This window comes from Paralichthys olivaceus, chromosome 14 (assembly GCF_024713975.1).
Source record: "Paralichthys olivaceus isolate ysfri-2021 chromosome 14, ASM2471397v2, whole genome shotgun sequence".
In the NCBI taxonomy this organism is placed as follows: Eukaryota; Metazoa; Chordata; class Actinopteri; order Pleuronectiformes; family Paralichthyidae; genus Paralichthys; species Paralichthys olivaceus.
Genome location: NC_091106.1, coordinates 19,432,294 through 19,451,367, shown reverse-complemented (window position 1 = coordinate 19,451,367; position 19,074 = coordinate 19,432,294). Strand labels below are relative to the sequence as shown.

The 19,074-nt window shown below is 41.9% G+C and overlaps 1 protein-coding gene across 4 annotated transcripts in view; it reads right to left on the bottom strand.

Moving 5' to 3' along the window:
* LOC109630212 (inactive phospholipase D5-like) overlaps positions 1-19,074 on the bottom strand; it is a 44,938-nt gene that overhangs the window by 23,176 nt on the left and 2,688 nt on the right. The window contains exon 1 of one of the 4 annotated variants that reach the window (XM_020088243.2): positions 17,291-17,605. The exons of 1 other annotated variant lie outside the window; for it this stretch is intronic. In XM_020088243.2, the coding sequence (XP_019943802.1) occupies positions 17,291-17,461 (171 nt within the window). In that variant the 5' untranslated portion in view covers positions 17,462-17,605. Of the gene's footprint in view, positions 1-10,886; positions 11,461-17,290; positions 17,606-19,074 lie in introns of those variants that run through there. 2 more of the 4 variants (XM_069538810.1, XM_020088251.2) reach the window with 2 other exon arrangements.

Genomic DNA, 19,074 nt, shown 5'->3' with positions numbered 1-19,074 from the left:
ATTTCACAGCAATGAACCATCTTCTGTGTATTTGACTTAAATATGTTTTGCATGGGTAACTCTGTCAATGTGTTTGGACCCTTTCAGTCTGATAATTCTCCCTTTGTGCTTTTCTAGAGCCAAACCTCCTTGGCAGAGGTAACTACTTTGACCTTTAGAAATAATAAGAAATGACAGTGTGCTGCTACATCTGTGTTGTCATTCACCTTTGTGCCATTACCTTCTCCTGCCGTATGGAAACTGACACTGGGCTTCTCTCCAGAGAAACAGCACAATCTCTGATCAGGGTCTCCTGAGTGAACCCAGGGCTTCCAAGTGCTCTACCATCCGGTTGAGTCAAACAACTCTGGCCTTACTCAAGGACAATCACAGCAGCTTTATAAAGACGTGGCTTCATCACGATAGAGCTCTCCATTACAGAGAAAGAGAGCACTGTTTATGATGATTATCAGTCATCTGGGCCAATAAGACAAAAGCCAAATGGCCTGTAGAGGGTTTAGTGGAAGGAACAACTGAGGACGAAGTGTGTGAATGAGAAGAAAATGTCTTGAAAGCAAACCCAGTTGATTTTGAATTACAGAGCACAATAGCTGGTTGGCCGAGGGCCCTTTTTCCATCTCTGGTTAATTTGAAAAAGTACTGATCATCTCAGTTTGACGCCACGAGTCAAATAAAAGAAAGGAATGGATGACCAGATTCTTGGTGCCTGCTTTGTTATGGCAGGAAGCCCGGAGCTACATGTCTTTGAAGATTTTCCACTATCAATCTCTTTGAGCGCGCTGTCAAGTCTTGTGCATTTATGGATCTGCTCTCAGTTGTGTTGATGACTGTCGAACAGGAGCTGTTACTAGAAGCCTGCGCAGCCATAATCCCTTTAACCAACATCTAAATCCATCTATAACCTGCTTGTATAGATATAAATGTGTGTGGCACCATGAATGGTTATTTCATGTTGACAAGGAAAGTGATATTTATCATACTTAAAAAGTGAATCAGAGGATAAAACTGAACGCATTTAATGTCACATTCAAAAAGAATCTAAAACTAAAACGGCTTTTTGTTGGTAACACTTACTTTTACTGACAGTTCTCTCTTATCTTTGGTAGAAATCCTTTACTTTTTGAAATTGCTGTTCCCTGTCCTGCATTTGTGTCCTCACCTGACTCTGGACACGACAACAATGAAAATGTGTTTGTGTGGACGTAGCCAGACATGTTGGGATGAATTCTCATTGTCTTTGTGCTGAGAGTTGGGTGAGACGATCAATACCACCCTAATGTCTGTGCACTGAGAAGCTACAGCCAGGAGACTGTGAGCTGTTTCCTCATTTGAAACTTAGATGCTGCTGGAAAACTCTTTAACATACATGTCCACAAAGGATGTAACATGTTCAGATTCATGAAACCATCCAGTGACTCTCATGCCCTGTATGGAGGCATCTGAGTGTGTTATGATCCACATCCCTTCTTATTGCTCTGTTTTGATTTATGTTAATTATACACTGTGTCACAGGATTTTTTATGTTTTCTGATCTTGCGAGCTCAGATGTGATTAACAGCCCTGATGCACCCAAGGGTCCGGATGGCCTGCTGCCTACAAGGCATAAAAATGGATGATGGGATTTCTCAAGGATTATTTTTTTCCCCTTGTATAAAGATCAGCATAAACTTAGACCTTTCTGCACTTTTTCTGCCTGTCTATCCATAAACACAGAAACAGTGCTCGGCTTGACGCCAACTTCTTCGTCTTTTTCATTTTCGGTCTAAATCCACATAAAACCACCAGTGCAAATCAATAAAGCTGGCACACCATTTATCTTTAAGACAGGTAGACTCACACGGCAGGGTTGAGAATACTGAAGGAGCCAACATACAGTATCTGGTTATGATTTCTCACCCTATTTCTATAGCATCGAACAGTATATTATCATCCCATATAGGGTAAAAGAGACAATAAAGCATTGTATGCATTGAAGCACTGATATTGTGTGATGCAAAAGCTAGCACCATCCAATGGCTGCAGGTGTAGGGCGTGGAAGCAGTGTCCTGTCCCACAGCACAGGGGGCAAGGTTTGTGACCCACTCTGCAGCCGGCCTCCAGGACACATTTTTGGGGAACTGTAATGTCGTCCATCTTATATACAGTCATTGAAGTTCACCGAACCAGTGAGGTTGCAGGTTTAATAGTTAAACAATCACGGGCGAGTCGGGCGATTCTATAGCACATCTTCACACATACAGGCGTACAATCTGATCCTGCTTATCCTGTTTCTTTGAGTTGACAGTGTAATATTTCACGCTGTATATTTGTCTCCCTTGATTTAATATATGTGACTAATATTCTTGTTACTCCGAGGCTATAAAGAGATTCTAAACTGAATTACGTCTTTGTCAATTAAAGACTTTATTCACCTGTAGAAGCTGCAGGCAGAGCCATCCATCACTTCTCAAGGGGACGAGTTGGAGTCAGAGCAAAACAGACCCAGCAGCTCCAATCTCTCCCAGATTTACTCTGACAGTCATGCACCCTCACACCTACACTCTGAGGAAGAAAACCTATCTATCGCTGCTCATCAGGGAACTGTGCTCCCGCCTCTCAGTCTGTTCATTTCTGCACTCTTCATCCCATGATCTATTCCCCATTTGCCACTTCAGGCTTGTTGTCAATGAAGGCTACCACATGAGATGGTTCAGAGGCAGGATGAGATGATCCATCATCCAGTCTAATCCTCTATGTCTTGTTTTGACAATTACAGGGGCTGTGTATCTCATGTGTGTAGCAATGAAAACCAGAATTTATGATTTCAATTGCAGCGCAGTGGTCGCAGAATGTATCCTGGCTGACAGAAAGTTAACGATGTCTGAAAGACGGACAGACACAACAACAACGATGGTGACTGATGGACTTTTCTATCTAGAGAACACAAACTGATTGGCTTCTACGACCCCTGAAAGGACGGTGACACTTGTATTTCCCATCCAATCAGGACTGATAAATGAGTACTCAATGGCTGTGATAAGTGATTCAGAAACTCCGTGATGGCCTACTTACAGGGGACGTTTATGTTCATGTGTCTTACAATAATCTAAATCTACAGTAATTGACACTGATGGTGTAAATCACAAAATCTATCAGATATTAGTTGACTTTCATGAATACAAAGCAATACAGAGAAAAGTTCAAGACAAAAACTATGACCAAAACATTCAAACACCGAAGACTGTGAGAGATGCATCATCCTCCGAAGGCCTGCAAGGTGCAGTCTGTCCCTCTCTTTGGTTTGACCTTTTCCCTGACCTTTTCAGTAACAGACCTAATTGAGAAAGGTCAGTATCCACCTCTGAAGACAAATGCCAGCGCTGGCCTTGAAGCTGACCTGCAAAAGGATGATCTACGCTCCTTAAATGGTTTAAGTGTTTTTGTGTGAGACAGCGTATGAGGTAGGCAGAGAAATGGTGAGAGTGATTCATGAAGAAAAGCTCAAAGCTTGACAAGATGGCGAATTTAAAGTTGCAGACAGAACTCGAGGTCTGAAACTCGACTTGTATTGATTCTTAATTCCTGCAAGACGAAAGATTTTCAGCCTGGCAGGGTTCAATTTATGTGCTGTCACTTTTTTGACTTGGTGGAGGCAAGTCAATCTTACAACATTACTATGGGCTGTATTGTGTTGATGTGAAAGGACTGTTATTTGGAACGCTTAGCTAAATCTAATCCCATGAAATACAACAGTCCTGCAATAAAGCTTTAAAGTTTTTTTTGAAACAGTATTGAAGAGTTGATGGTTCAACTGTGTGAACATTTCGGGAGCTGGTTGTTCATCCTTCCCTCTCTGATGATAATAAGGCTGTGAGACGTTTAACTCAAAGCATCGTGGTGCTTCAGTGCAGCCTCACAGAGCAGTTAGCATGTCTGTAGCTTCTTAATCTGTTACCCTGATGAGGAGACATTTGGCACTTGTCTATAATTCATTGCTCAACACTTTGCCCTGCTCTGACGCTCACTTGCTTTTGCTTGACACTTTTTTTAAACAGAGTGTATGACAGGAGTTACACTGTGTGCAGGACCCTGACAGTCTGTCAGCTTTCTGTGTCACTGGGGATGCTGGTGCCAGTGATGAGCTGGCACATCAGCTCTTGCAGAAGTTCAAGTGGCAGAGATGACACCAGGACAGGAAGCTAGAACTCTGACATGTTGCTGATGTGCTTCCTGTATATTTATTGAAAGATCTTAGTGCTTGCACAGTGCCAATTGCAAAAATATTTATTTGACCTCTGGATTTTGTAAACATCCTCTTACTCTTCTGACTCTACTTCAGCCTGTTATTTATGTCCTCGTTCCTCCCACCAGATGCCTCAAACCTGTCTGCTGCCCTCCAGTACTGTTTACACACATAGAAGGCAACTTTCTTTGACTCTTGACTCCCCCTTCTCATATTTTTAATCAATTTCTTAAACATTGCAAGATGTTTTGCATTTTCACCAGTTTCCCAGAGAATAATTCATGGATATTGTGAAAAGAAATGAGGTGACTGATATCTAAGAGCGTAGATCCAAATAAAAATCCAGATCTAAATATGTTTCATAGAGTTTTCATTTTCTTTGTCTTTTTATCAACCAAATCATTTTTTCTCAATGTTGATTATGATTTCATGATTAGCATTGTTTTATTGACCTAGCTTTAAACCTTAATTACATTTAATAGGAGTATTCAGCCTTGGTGGAGGGATGTGCTCTACTGTTACAGAATGTTGTATTACTCTATTGGCTTTTAAAGTAATCACATATTTGGAAATAAACTGTTTAGGAAGAACAGAAGATCAATACCAATCTGGTGCCTGTAGGGTAAATATGGAGTTGCACCCATCTCTTGTGTGGCACCAGTTCCACTGTGAGCCAGGTATCCATTACACTGCCCCTGCTGCTTTTTAAAATGTGCACTCAGCTCCACCTCCAGTCGAGATACTAAAGCTATCTGCAGCACCACTGGGAATAGTTGAGGAGAAAATCGTCTGAAAACTCTTTCAATGTTTTTCTCACCTTACGCTGTACAAAAGGCTTTTTGCAGACCAGAGCCACCGAGTTTGAATGTCTTCAACGTTGAAAGTCTTGTACATTCATTTAAAGGCTGATGTAGAAGTTCTGTGTTACTTCATGTTGGTTTTTGTACCTAAGACCTGAAGATGTCTGCATGAAAAACCATTTGTATCTTTCATAACGTTGCCCTTTAATATTCCTGCGGTACATACTGTTGATAAAATGTCATCGCTATCCCCGTTGCAGCCATTACCACTGAATGTCAGTCACTGTCATGCACGTTATTCCTCTCTTTCCCTCTCTTCATGTCTCCCTCACTTCCATTGATCCTGGCTGGGTTCTCACAATCAATATGTCAACTACAGTCCCATTAAAATGACACGAGCGCCCTGCTGACCATAATGGGACCTGAGCCCTCCGTTATCCCACCTAATCAGCCCCCTGTCCAACCATCCAGTCAACCCTTTCCAACCTTTATACTCCGTCCATTCTAAAAGCATGTGAGCGCACACAGCAGTACTGAATGTGTTGTGTTGAGAGATTTTTTTAGATTCTGCAGATTGACTATGTCATTCTGCTTGGCACAAACACTTTGTGTTGAATACAGTACTATATCTACCACAGTCTTCTCGTCTTACTAAAAAACAAGATGTTTTTGCAGACCCAAGCATTTTCCTCCACACTTCGGACCATCCAGTGGTGTTTCCTGCCACCGCTCTCTTCTCTTCTGCACATCTATTATAGCGACTGTATACTATTGCCACTGTTCACGACACTACCAGCTTCACTCCACCACTTGTGCATTTGCTGTGTTATGGAATCAGCAGGATGTTCAATTACACTGGCTCAGCAAGTGTATACAGACACACACTTGCGTGCACTCACACACATGCACACACTCTTTGGGAGCCAAAGGCGTTTCATTAAAGCGCTGCCAGTAGAGCTGCTTGGGCTTGATCCCTTGACAAGCTACAGGGCTCTGCTAAATTAGCACGATGGCAGAGAACAAAGAAAAACAGAGTGTGAGAGAGGAAGCCTTTCACGAATCAATCGTCAATAAAGACTCAGCTGTGTCTCCCCTTGTTTATTTTAAAGTGTTTTGATTGTGGAACTTGATGAGGCAGATTTCTGTGCAAGAACTTTCTAAACAGAAATTAAAACGAGCTTATACCAAGTTCAAATCAGTTGATTAAACTTAATTCAGGACCAGATGTCTTTGTCTTTATTTTCCCCTGCTTCAAAGTCAGCGTTAGTTAGCTGAATAAAGTTCTCACCTTGGGGACAGAGAGATGAAGTGCTCTCCAGGAGCAGATCCATTGGGCACAATATCTGCAGTGCAGCTAAAATACAGCTGAGCAACAACTCTTCACTACGACCTTTTTCAGAAACTTGTAGTCCCAACCACTTTCTGCAAAGTAGAACTCACAGCAGTTCCAGCAGTTTTATTCTGTCTGTGCACATGTGTACCTTTCCCCTCTGCCTTACATCCATGAAATGCAAGTGGGCATATGTTTGAAATGTTTTATTTTAATGTGCAAAAACCACACATTATTATTACGACTATATTCTCATAATATTAAACCTTTCTCTTTTATCATATGTCCCTAATACTGCATCATGATGATGGTTGAACATTAACTTTTCATCCAACAACATCATCAGGTCAGAATTCAAGTTTTTCCCACACTTGTAGCTTTGCAATCAAAGTTTTAAATGTACAATTAACATGTAAGCGTGTTGGCATGTAGCTCACAATGCTGCTGCTTTAGTACATAGCAGTTGGCATGACTCCATAAATGCTGAAGACTCTGTATTATTTACCTTGAGCAGAGAGCATGATGGGATTTTTATGTGTGCATGGCCCTGAACACCTGTCAGCGTTCTGTGTCTCTGGCCTTCCTCCCATGGCTGCTGATGTAATGAGCAGGCACACTGAGAAGTTTAGCAGCAGAGCAGAGGGACAGGGAGCTAACTTTTAAAAATCCCTGAATCTAGAGGTTTCTGCAGTGACAATAACACACCCACATAAAGACATTTCTGCACATTGTCTGCAGTCCTGCCGAGCCCCGTCCAGATGTGGCCATTAAAAAGTATGTGTTACATTTTTTAGCGGCACATAAAATTGTTCTGCCCCTGGGAGACAAAGACAAGGTCACTTTTCGAGTCTCTGAAGTCTAACGTGGCCTCTGTCTTTTTGTGAAACTAATAATCTCTGCGCACATTGTATCCCCCAGTGTTAATTTAAATGAAATGAACATAGCTGTTTATTGCACAGTTAATGAGAATCGCAGAGTGAAGCAGGAGATGATTAGTGTACTTGTGTTGTGCACTAAGACATTAACATGATGGACGAGCCTGTGCTCTGCCTGCACACAGAACATCAAGGACAAAGATTCACACATCCCAGACTTCAAGAAGTTGCAGAATTTACAGCTGCAAGAAATCCACATCACAAGTTCTACAATGAAGCCATTTGTCATTTAGATGACAACAATAAAACTATAAAATTATACTCATGCATTATTACTGGAGTGAAACTGAATCCCTCTCACTCTTGTGTCAAAACTAAGTTCATGCATATCAATAAAATGTGTAGCCAGTAGAAATCTATACATGACATTATATATGAAAAGTGATCATTCACGTAATTTAAATACGAATCGGGTGAATCATATTTATTTCTGACCAATTAAAAGTCCACATCCTCTCCTCTCCTCACGTCCATCCATTATTGATGCTTTGATAAATAAGACTGTGTTCTCTGCTGAGATCTTGTTATGTTCTGAGAGGTGTTGTTTGTTTTGGCTGCTTAAACATTATTAGCTCATAGATGACTGATAACGTGTCCTTCCCCAAGCTAGAAACGTGTGTGTGTGTGTGTGTAATTGCCTGAAACCTAACCGCACTCTATCTTAACATGGTGGTTGTTTCAATAGGTGATAGATCTTTTCATGAACATTTTCATGCTTTTCATGTCCTTGCTTAAAAAGCACAGGCACCAGCATTAAGTTCTGTGTCTGCATATTTAGCTTATTATCTACAACTTCATTCAGGCGACAGAACAAATAAATCAAAGCTGTTCACACTGCTGAAATATTTCATGACAGAATATCAAACATTGGACGTATGTGAGCGTAACGGCTAAGACAGCAGCTTCGTTCTATAAGTTCATTACCTCATGACACTATAGGCTCTCATAATGCTGCTGCACAAACCTCTAATCCTTTGTCACAGTATAATGAAATAAAATAATTTGGAGCAAGTTTAATTTGCATCCAATGTGAACCTGCATGCATTAAAATAAAACTGGCAAATGTGAAGCTGGCTGATGACGATATTTTGCTTTGTGATATCGTGGAAAAACAGTCCAGTGCTTATATTCACAGATGTCCACATTGCACGGAGGCATTATCTGGAACAGGAAGCATGTATTATACATGTATATAATATTATCAGGTTTTCATTATTAGAGGGCAGTTTATCGGCTGGCTCCACCACCTGTTTAATCCTGAACTTCAAATTATCCCAACAAGGCTCTTCAGAACGTGATGTCTGGTCAGGAAGAAGATGTCTTTGAAAAAATATCACCAACTCTAGAACTGTCCCATTGTTTAACATTCGGCCGCCAGTAGTTTGGTTGCCATGGATACAGTTTCAGGTGTTTTCAGGCTCTCCTCTCTGCCGGCACACTCGGATGGCTTCTGGGTCTGTGTGTGTGTGTGTGTGTGTGTTTTGTGTGTGTGTGTGTGTGTACGGCGCAATCTGAATGTGAGCAGAATTACACACAAGATACACAAGACTTTTATACATTTGCCACACCATCTATTTTCTGTCAGTCTTCAATCTATTTCTTCTACTCTCTTCTCTTCCATCTTCCCCATTTCCCATCTTCCTCAAATCCCATCACTCTCTGCCCTCCTCTCCACAGAGAGACCGTCTAAGAGTAGTAGGTCAGACTTGGACGTTGGCCTGTTTTTGGCCCAGCAGCTCACTTCTGCGGCAGTGATCTGTGCACCCATGCTGAACGACTGACGGCAGCAGGAGACAGAGAGGGACAGAGATGGGGAGGAAGAATTGAAGAAAGAAGGAGTCACGGTAAAGAGGAAAGCAGAATGTAAAGGTCTTCAGCTTTTCTAGCCTTATAATGATCTGACTACTACAGTAATACTTGCTGCCTGATAATGGGTCTGAGTCATGTATAGTGCACTTATCACTCCTAAGGAGCCAATGAGAGCCAGGCAGTCTACAGTGAGACGACAGGGGCGAGCTGAGTCTGTCCCCTTCCCGCATTCTTTGATTTCTCTTAAGAGGAAACATGCTCCTGTATTAGTCATGCAAAGTGGCACCACAGACAGGAAGTGAAGCTGGACGATGCTTTCGAAAATGAAGCTGGATGTTCTGGATACATCCATCAAGACTTTTCAGCCTATTTTTTATCAAAGAAGTGATAAAAACAAACTTACTGAAAAAGTTTAGTTTGGTCCATGTCCCATCTGCCAACATGGAGGAGGCGTGGTTTATGACACATGCTGCAGCCAGCCTCCAGTAAAGTCAATGATTATTTATGTATGTTTCTAAATGTAGTTTTAAGACTGGGCAAGATTAATTTAATGGCCCAACCATTAAAGTATGATTTTTTTTACTGGCTGTTAGTCATTTCCATTCTTAATCACTATAAAAACTAATAGAAACAGTAAATGTATATAGATCATAAAGGATCTTACATTTATGATCAGGATTTATTAAACTAGATCAAGTTTCTGAGTGAGACATTTAACAGCTGAAAAATGTCTCTGGTACACAGATTATATGACATCTTCCACTATGATTGCAATAAGATCATATCTTAGCTATAATATGTTTTCAAATCCTCCATAGAGAAATGCACTTGCATCAGTTAAAGAGGTTTTCATGAGCCATGCATTAGCATTTTCCCTAATAAATGATGCAGAAATTACAATCGTATATAAATAAATAATATATGTTAAACTACAGTTTCAGCTGCTGCCAATGTTTAAGCTTGTAAACATCCATGTAAGCAAACTATGCACCAAACAAGTTTAACCATGCACTTCTTCCAAGAGGGTGATTGTCTCCTCGTGTTCATGAGAGGAGCTGATACTTGATACCACAGTGGTTCAGCTAAAATACATTCGACCAATCTTACCATATACATCATCATCAACATGCATTCAAATGTAGTTTATATAGTGTTATACATCAGGGTTGGTGACCTGCAATCCTTAACATGATAAACAGATGCAGAGAAGTCACAGCACCACTGAACAAGTCAATATCCCCACATTGTTCCAGATGCATGGACGTCTTGATGAGTTCGCATCACTAAGTACTCATTGACAAAAACATGTGTTACACACGGTACATTGAAATAATTCTGAGTTGCTTGCATCAGATGTATAAATCTGCTTTTTAGTATCAAAGCTCAAAAGAACGCTACAAACACAGATGTCCTCAAGACTCACTCCCTGCACACACACACACACACACACGCACACACACACACACACACACACACACACACACACACACACACACACCCACTCTCACCAGCTGAGTGTGAAACAGAGAACAGACTGAACACCTGACACTTCCACTCAGAAACATTATCACTCTCTCATTTACAGAGCACAGGTTGAACTATAGGTAAGAGATAGATGGATAGATAGATAGATAGATAGATAGATAGATAGATAGATAGATAGATAGATAGATAGATAGATAGATAGATAGATAGATAGATAGATAGATAAATGGATAGATAGATAGATTGATAGATAGAACATGCCTCAGACACACACACACACATACAATTTACAGGGGAGAGCTTACCTTCATGATGCATCCCTCAGTTTCCAGTCCACTATGAAACACATGTGCTTTTCTGTGTGTGTGTGTGTGTGTAATGAGTGTGTGTGTGTGTGTGTGTGTGTGTGTAATGAGTGTGTGTCTACGTCTGCAGCTACAAAATATGTCGCTTCCTCTCCGCTTCTAACACAAGGAGTCTCAGGGGAGGAGAGTCCGTCGCTCTCCGCAGCGAAAATGTGTGTTGCTGTTTGTAAATGCACGTGTGTGTGTGTCAGATGAGTGTGTGTGTGTGATGGAGAAAGAAGGAAAGTGCTGCTCCCTCTCGCCTCTCCTGCTGTTGTATGAATGAAAACTCTAACAGAGAAGGACACACCTAAATCTTATCATGATGCTGCTATCTATCTATCTGTCTGTCTGTCTATCTATCTATCTATCTATCTGTCTGTCTGTCTATCTATCTATCTATCTATCTATCTATCTATCTATCTATCTATCTATCTATCTACCTACCTACACTTTGTCAATCATCTTTGTTTTTCTATCATCTCTCCGCTCTTGATGTTCCTTGTCCTCCCTCCTTTCCTCCCCTCTCATCTCTGTCTCACTTTCCTCCCCTCGTCTCATCTCATGGTATCGTGTGTTCGTCCACCTACCTCTGACTCTCTCTCCCTCCCTCCCTCTATATCTCCCCACCCTCTCCCTCTAATAGAAAGCTCACATTTCCCTGTTCTCCTATACGGACACTGAATAAATAGATGCTCCTCTTCTTTTCTTTTTTTCACTGTCCATCTCCTCTCTCTTCTCACTGTGCATCACGGTGAGCTATGCCCTGTCCTCTCTTTCCTCTTGTTTAATTAATCTCTGTGTGATTGTACACACCCATTCTATTTTAATACGATTTGTTCAGATGAATCAGGTTGGAAATAAAACAAATGTGCATGACAAGATCTTATTGATTTAACAGTTACTAAGTATTACAAAGTGCACACACACACACACACACACACACACACACACACACACACACACACACACACACACACACACACACACACACACTAATGCAACCTATTTCCTGATTAGCTTTGCCACTGAAAAAGGAGGTTGTGCGTACAGAAGGAGATGCTCTACACAATGTCCAGGAGTGAATCTCAGAGTCAGAGAGTTGGCATCAAACGCATGCACCATAAATTGATGCTCGCTGGTTGTCTCTTTCTCTTCAGTATGCAATAGTAATATTGGCAGCACATTGAAATGCAGTGCAGCTCCTGTTCAGATGCAGAGCAGGGATAGTAAATCTTTTAAAGTCATTCTGCCCTGCAGCTGTGTGCAGACAGAGTACAACCAACAGAGGGTGCTGTCACACTTCACAGACCAGAGAGAGGGAGATAAAAAAGAGATGATGCGGAGGAAAGAACAGAATATATAGAAGGAAATGTGTTTTCCACTGTTGAAGCTCGTATAAACTGTTATATATCCACCTGCTGCTCACCACCCTCCAGCTTTACTGCACTGGCAATAAAAATCCAAACACAAACATAATTACTTCACCCAGCCAACTTTCACAAATCACTACGGGGGGTGACATTTAAGATTGTTTTTTCTTTCCAATTGATGGAGCTGCATATCTGTATTATGGGGTATTCTTCTTGTTTATTTCAACAGTAGGTGACCGGGGCATCCTTATTTTCTCACTCTGTGTAATTCTCTTTAACAGAACAGTTAACACTTAAAAACGAGAATGGCAGTTGTTGAATAGCGGAGCAGTCGCCCTCTCATAGATATCAGTTCTCCAAATGTGCCTGATTTTAATCATCGAGACATGAAGTGTTTTCCCTGGCAACTCTTTGAAAAGCTTGTCTCACATTATTAAAGAACACAATCTGTTTGTTGAAGTCAGAGCCTCTCGGGGATCTACAGCATATAAGCTGTTGATCACTTCTCTGAGGTTGCTTAATTGGTTGATGTCAGAATGTGTGATTGGCTCCATCTCTACCTGCTGTGATTTCCTCTGAACCCGCTGAAAATCCTCTCTGTGTGTGTCTTTGAGGTTTGATCCCAGAGGGGACACTGCAGGGTTACAGCAGCAGCAAAGAACAGGATATGGATCAAAACACCAGAGGATATTAAACACAGTTCAGTCACACAACTCACCTTTGAAATGTTTATTGCAGCAGCAGAATGTAGGTCCCCAGATAAGATTACATTGATATAATGGGGACTGTTGGAGCCTAAAGGGGGGTGCTGGGGTGATTGAGGGGAGGCGATACCTACATACAGGGCAGCAGAGGCAGTGGCAAGCAAAGGGAGAGATGGGAAATCTTTGCAGCTTAAACATGCCGACAAACTGGGAGGTTAGAGAGGATTGTGGGGAGTCTTTTTGCGAATTGACAGTTTGCTCCGTGTTTCAGGTCGTTTCACTCTCGGTCTTCAGGCATCATCTCCAGCTCTTGCGTTTGCCGTGGGCTTAGTGAAAGGTCAATCTGCTGCAGCTTCTCTCTGGCCAGTGTCAGATAACACTGGTGTAACAGCCAGGCAGCATGTGGATGTTGTTTTTTTACCCTTCAACATCCTGCTGCACACTGAGATACGAGCTGAGACATTTCCAGACCTCTGTGATGAGCACGCATCAGCTGATAAACGGCATCTGTTTACACTGTGTGCTCACACTTTTATTAGCAGAGAAGCTTCATGAGGAAATGATTATTCTCTTCTCTTCAAGTCATGTTGAGCTGAAGAGTTCATTAGAGATGCGGAGGAGAAGATATTTATGCTATACGGGTAAATCCCTGTTCAGTACTTCAGTACAAGAACACCACAATGACACTCGAGTACACTTCAGTTATAATTTCTCTTTCTGAAACACACACAGACACTCACACACACACTCACTGAGTCTAATGAGTCTCAGCTAATTGCATAATTAGTTCACCTCATGAAAAAGTATGAGTGGCTTCGAGAGAATTTTCACCATCCATGACCATGTGGTTCCAGCGTGTTTGTCTGCGTAAAAGCTCACATACAGGAAGCTGACGTCCAGCATGCTTCAAACCCTGGAGAGACGCTCAGTCATGGTCATTATCACAGCACATATAACACACACCTGCACAACGAACACACAGAGACACAATCAACTTTCCTCTGTTTGTACAGTAAAGGCAATAGCTCCCTCTGCTGCTCATATGATCAAAATGGTTCAAATGCAGTCTGCACTGTACACACCCACTGTGTGCACTGCATTGCATTTTTAAACAGTGGCCTCATGTGACCCACCAACAGCCGTTTCACTGGGCTGCTGGTCTGACATGTTGAGGAATGTCCAATTGGCTGGAGTGGGAGGTGATTCGATGAAATTAAAGTGACTGGAGAGCAGCATGAGTTGACGGACAGAAAGGAAATAATTTGATTAAATCTTCTACATTGGCACCACACACAGCAAAGAAGACACCTTTCATTACAGCCAGAAGCTTTAAATTAAGTTGCTGTTGCAGTAAAGTGGAGATGAACTTGAGCCAAACTGTCAAACAGGAAGCCAAATACCCCGGAACCATCACTTGAATAGTTACCAATACAATGATGTGAGTAGATGACTGACGACAGCAAGCTTGTGGCCAAAGGCTTCCACAGAGACCACGTCCAGTCTGCTGCAATTTCACAGAAACCTCTCTCCCTGTCTGAGTTTCTGCTGAAGATCCATGTAACCTGTGAAAGCACTGAAACGTCTTTTATTTTACTGCTTCCTGTCACTGGCACAGACTGAATTCTTCTCTAATTGGTATAAAAACACACTCAATTAACAAATCACACTCTTCTGTGACAGATCACGTGTCTGCTCGATAACACAATGAGAGTGAGTAGCAGCTCGGATCTTAACATGAGGGTTGCCCGCTGAGAAATATCTGTCAGTTCATAAAGAAAAGCAGAACAAAAGTCCACAGCATGTCCAGCGTTAACTGAGACATGTTGGATCTGTGCTGGAGACAAAGAGTCTTTACGGGATAACTGAGAGCGAGGAGCAGCTCACAGAGCTTTGTTCAGCTCGGAGCAAATGCCCACAGGAGCATTAATGAGACTCTGCGCTCTTCGTGGAGTAATCACCATTTATCAGAGGGATTTGTTGCGATTAAATTGACGACTGGAAATCTTTGAAGATCAGCAGGGGAGAACAGATGTGTAACTTAGTTAACTTTCCTCGAAACTCATCAGTGTTTATGTGAATTTGATAATGTCTGTAAATCTGACATTACTGTGGAATTACCCTCTGGCTTAAATAAAGAACTGTTTCTGACTATATCTATGTCTGCATCTAAATCTAGAGAACAAGCAACAGGAGTGAAGGAGAATATTCCAGTTTCCTTATCAAACCACATTTAAATCCTATTTTATTTTGATCTGCACCAAACAGGCATCAGTCCCCTAAACCTGCCCGATTTTCTAAATCACTCTTTTCTCCCAATGTTACAGAAAAGTGAAACTAAAAATTCTGGATCTGCTTCTTGATCCTCACCAAAGTTTGATTGTTGTATCTACCCTCTCTTGATGAGTGGCAGCAGAAATATCCAGTGTGGATCTCAACACCTAAGCAGGAAAAACTAAAACTATCTGTGAAGCTCCACGCGTTAAAGCTCAGCTCATCACAGTGAATTATAATGACAGTATATGCATGAGTCCCTCTTGTTTCAGTTTGAAGTAATTAACTTCCCTCTTGCAGTCTTCCTCATCACGAGCCTCAGTCTCCAACAACCTGAGGTGAGATATAAAATAAATCTCTTTGTCCAGCTGGTCTCAAGGAGAAAAAGCCTCGGGCCTTATGTAGTTTGACCAGTATTACTACAGACTTATGTCTATACATCAGCACAGTCACCATGAAATTGAAAATGCAAAGAGCGGATCCACTTTTAGCTGGCAAACCCTAAAGTTACCATCTCACATGCAGAGTTAGTCTCCGTGTCTGCCCGTCCGTCAGCTGCTGCCTCATCTTCCTCCATCTTGAAAGCAGCGAACACACTTTGCGTCCAATACGACACAAACTGTAACTCTGTATTAACCACAGAGCAAATGCACATCAGAAACCAAGCGTGCAAATCATAAGTTGTCATTAGTCAGAGTGCAGAGCAGAGGTAATGTAACATACAACCATAGAGGCATTACCCTGATTCTTATGGGCATTGAATCCACTTAGATGCACTTACATAGTTTCAGAAAAGCAACCTCTGTGACCTTAGTGCACAGGAGCTGAAATGTATCAGTCAGCGATAGTCTGTGCTCCAAGACACCTGCACATTATGTTTCATATGTTGATGCTTTCTATATATATGGAAGAATGGATGGATGGACTTTATCGATGTCATAAGCCCTCAGTTGTTGTCAGTCACTTCACTGGTTCATTGGATTTGTGTTCTGTGATCAGTTATTGTTCGGTAATTGAAAACGTCAAAACCCGAGACTCGTGACTGATTCACTGTTAAACACGTTGATGCTGAACTTGAGACTCGTGTGACAGCAGAAGTTAATGTGGCTGGAGCACTGTCACACCTCTTACCTCATTCTCCTTCTACTTACTCCACATTTATCATCACCGTGTGTGTGTGTGTGTGTGTGTGTGTCTGCAGGAAGAGGGATGGGCTGATTCATCATCCTTTGCAGACGCGCTTAGAAAGCAGCTCCCTGGATGTGGCTCTGTTCCCCTCCAGCATCAAATATTCAACACACACCTATTTCCAGTCGTTTCCCCGACGCTTCATCTCTACACCCATGCAGCAGCCCTCTGTAGAATGCTGATAGTGTTTACCTACAAGCTGCAAGTCTGCTGAGGACCTTATAACTTCTCTCTTATGGAAAACAAAGTGCAAGTAACCAAATACTGGGACCAGCAAGTTATGATCATCAAAATTGCAGCTGATTTCAAAATATAAAATTTTGCAATCCAAACACTGGCTCTCAGCCCTGATGCAACGTGCATTATTTTTCATTTAACAAACTGTATGCATAATGTCCAGACCTCACAGTCACCACAACCAAAGTCCATTCAGATATTACCATTTTTGACAGCCAGTTGTACTCAGTATGATCCCGGCATCATTATCAGAACCTGTCAATCATTGTTGTACCAGTTTTCTGCTAATTTATCCAGATATTAAAAGTGTAATTTTCTTATTCTTCATGTTTCAGATGAATGAATGCATCATTTTTTGTACACGTTTTACAAAACAGCCACTTTCTTTGCTTTACAACAAAACTATTTAACCACTACAGCTTATTCCAATCAATTAAATTACATTTCCCTATACCTTTAATTCAAAGGATTTCATATTTCATCACAAACACATTTGCATGTCTTGAATATTTATACTTTAGATAAACGACTCAGAGCAAAACATTTTTCCATCTGTCTCTCAGACCTCAGCTCCATAACATTCTGAACTTACGTGTTCCAGTTTGTCTCTCCTGCGGAGCCAGATGCTGGCTGAGTATTCCTGCTGCTGCACTGCTGTTATTATCGAACTGGCCGGGGTCCCTGGGGCCGCGATGCCGAAACCTAACCCCTGACCCCTCAGGTCCTGGCCACCCATCGGCCCGCGGGTCCCTCGCAGTTCCATATAACTAGATACTCGGATGGTTGGCGCCGATCTCTTTCAGTCTTGATGAAGAAACTGGTTAATTTGTTAATCTCGTGTTGATGGCTGGAGAAAACTTTTCTTTTTTGGGAGGCATCATGTAAAGTCAGCGTAACGTGGAAAATTTGAAAAATCGATAAAATTAATAATCCAGTAAAAGGTGGTGTTTGCTGCAAGCATCCAGCTCCAAGATGATGAATGCAGAAACAATATCACAGGATATCCTTGTCCTCGCCTTATTTTACCACCAATTTACTTAAAGACACAAGATCTTAGTTTGAAGCTTTACCTTCTTCAAGTGAAATGAGAAGTAGCTTTCACACCCCTGTGCTCGTAACGTGGGGGCATCCCTCTCTTCACCAGTTTTGGCAAACGTCCACAGGCTGTTGAAAATTCTCCTCCATCAAAGCTGAGCTTCACCTTCTCTTGACAGCTGATCACAGACCTGTTAGGCTCAAGGACTCAGACCATTCTGATCGGGGCTTCCACTGATTCAGGTATCCCCAGTGTGTGTTGTGTGTGTGTGTGTGTGTGAGGGAGAGGAGGAGAGTGGAGTAGGGAGGGCTGGAGAAACTCCAAGGAAGAGGTAGAATAAGCGAGAGGACAGAGGGAGGTGATGCAGATGATGGAGAGAAAGGAAAGAGGCACCAGTGTGTCACAGCTTTGTTGCGGACCTCTCTCTCACTACTCTATATCACTTTTTTTCGACCTGTCCTCTCTTTCTCTTGCACACTTGTTTGCTGCCTGCATGCAAAGACTTTTTGTCTGGTGGGTTTTCAGCACTCCCAACTCCCGAAGTTTTCCTCCTCTTTTACTTATTGCTCTCCCCTTTGGTTCGATGGACAGGATGGCAACACATCTGCACGCACCTCGGACTGCTCATATAGACAAACACACACACACACACACACCTTGGCACATCACATCAGAGTGGTGCAGTGGGGCTGCAGCAGCCCTTCTTCCTTTCCTTGGCTTGGCTCCGTGTGCCAAACAAGCAACAGAGCTTAAAAACTTTAATTAGCTTATAGATGGCATATGGGCAAACCCATACAGGCTGCATGCACACACACACACACACACACACACACACACACACACACACACACACACACACACACACTAAGATCTAAATGTTGAAATCATCAGTGGCAAAAAGCCAAAGCACCTCAAGTCTTTGAAATGGAAACAATCCATTTTAATTGCATGCTTTCACTCACAGCAACTGCTGTTGAAATGCTTTACCCTCAGCAGCCACAGAATACTGCTGCAAAGATCCACAGCTTATTATCATATGAAAAAATATAAGTGGTGTCCAATTATATTAAAGGAATATAAGGAAGCTAGAGCTGCCACTTCATGGTTCAATGGTCAGGCATGGTCCTCTTCTGTTCCTGAGATATACTGTAGTGTTGAATAATGGCCCCAGGGGTGTTTTTGCAGAATAGCATGAAGTCACAGTGAAGTTCAGCTTTGAGTGTTCAGATATTAAGATTTTATCACTCCATCTTGTTAATCCAGTCAAACATTTGACTGGAAATTTGTCACAACCATCACATTATTTCTTTATGAGTTGTGGCCAAAAATTTTGTTTTGCG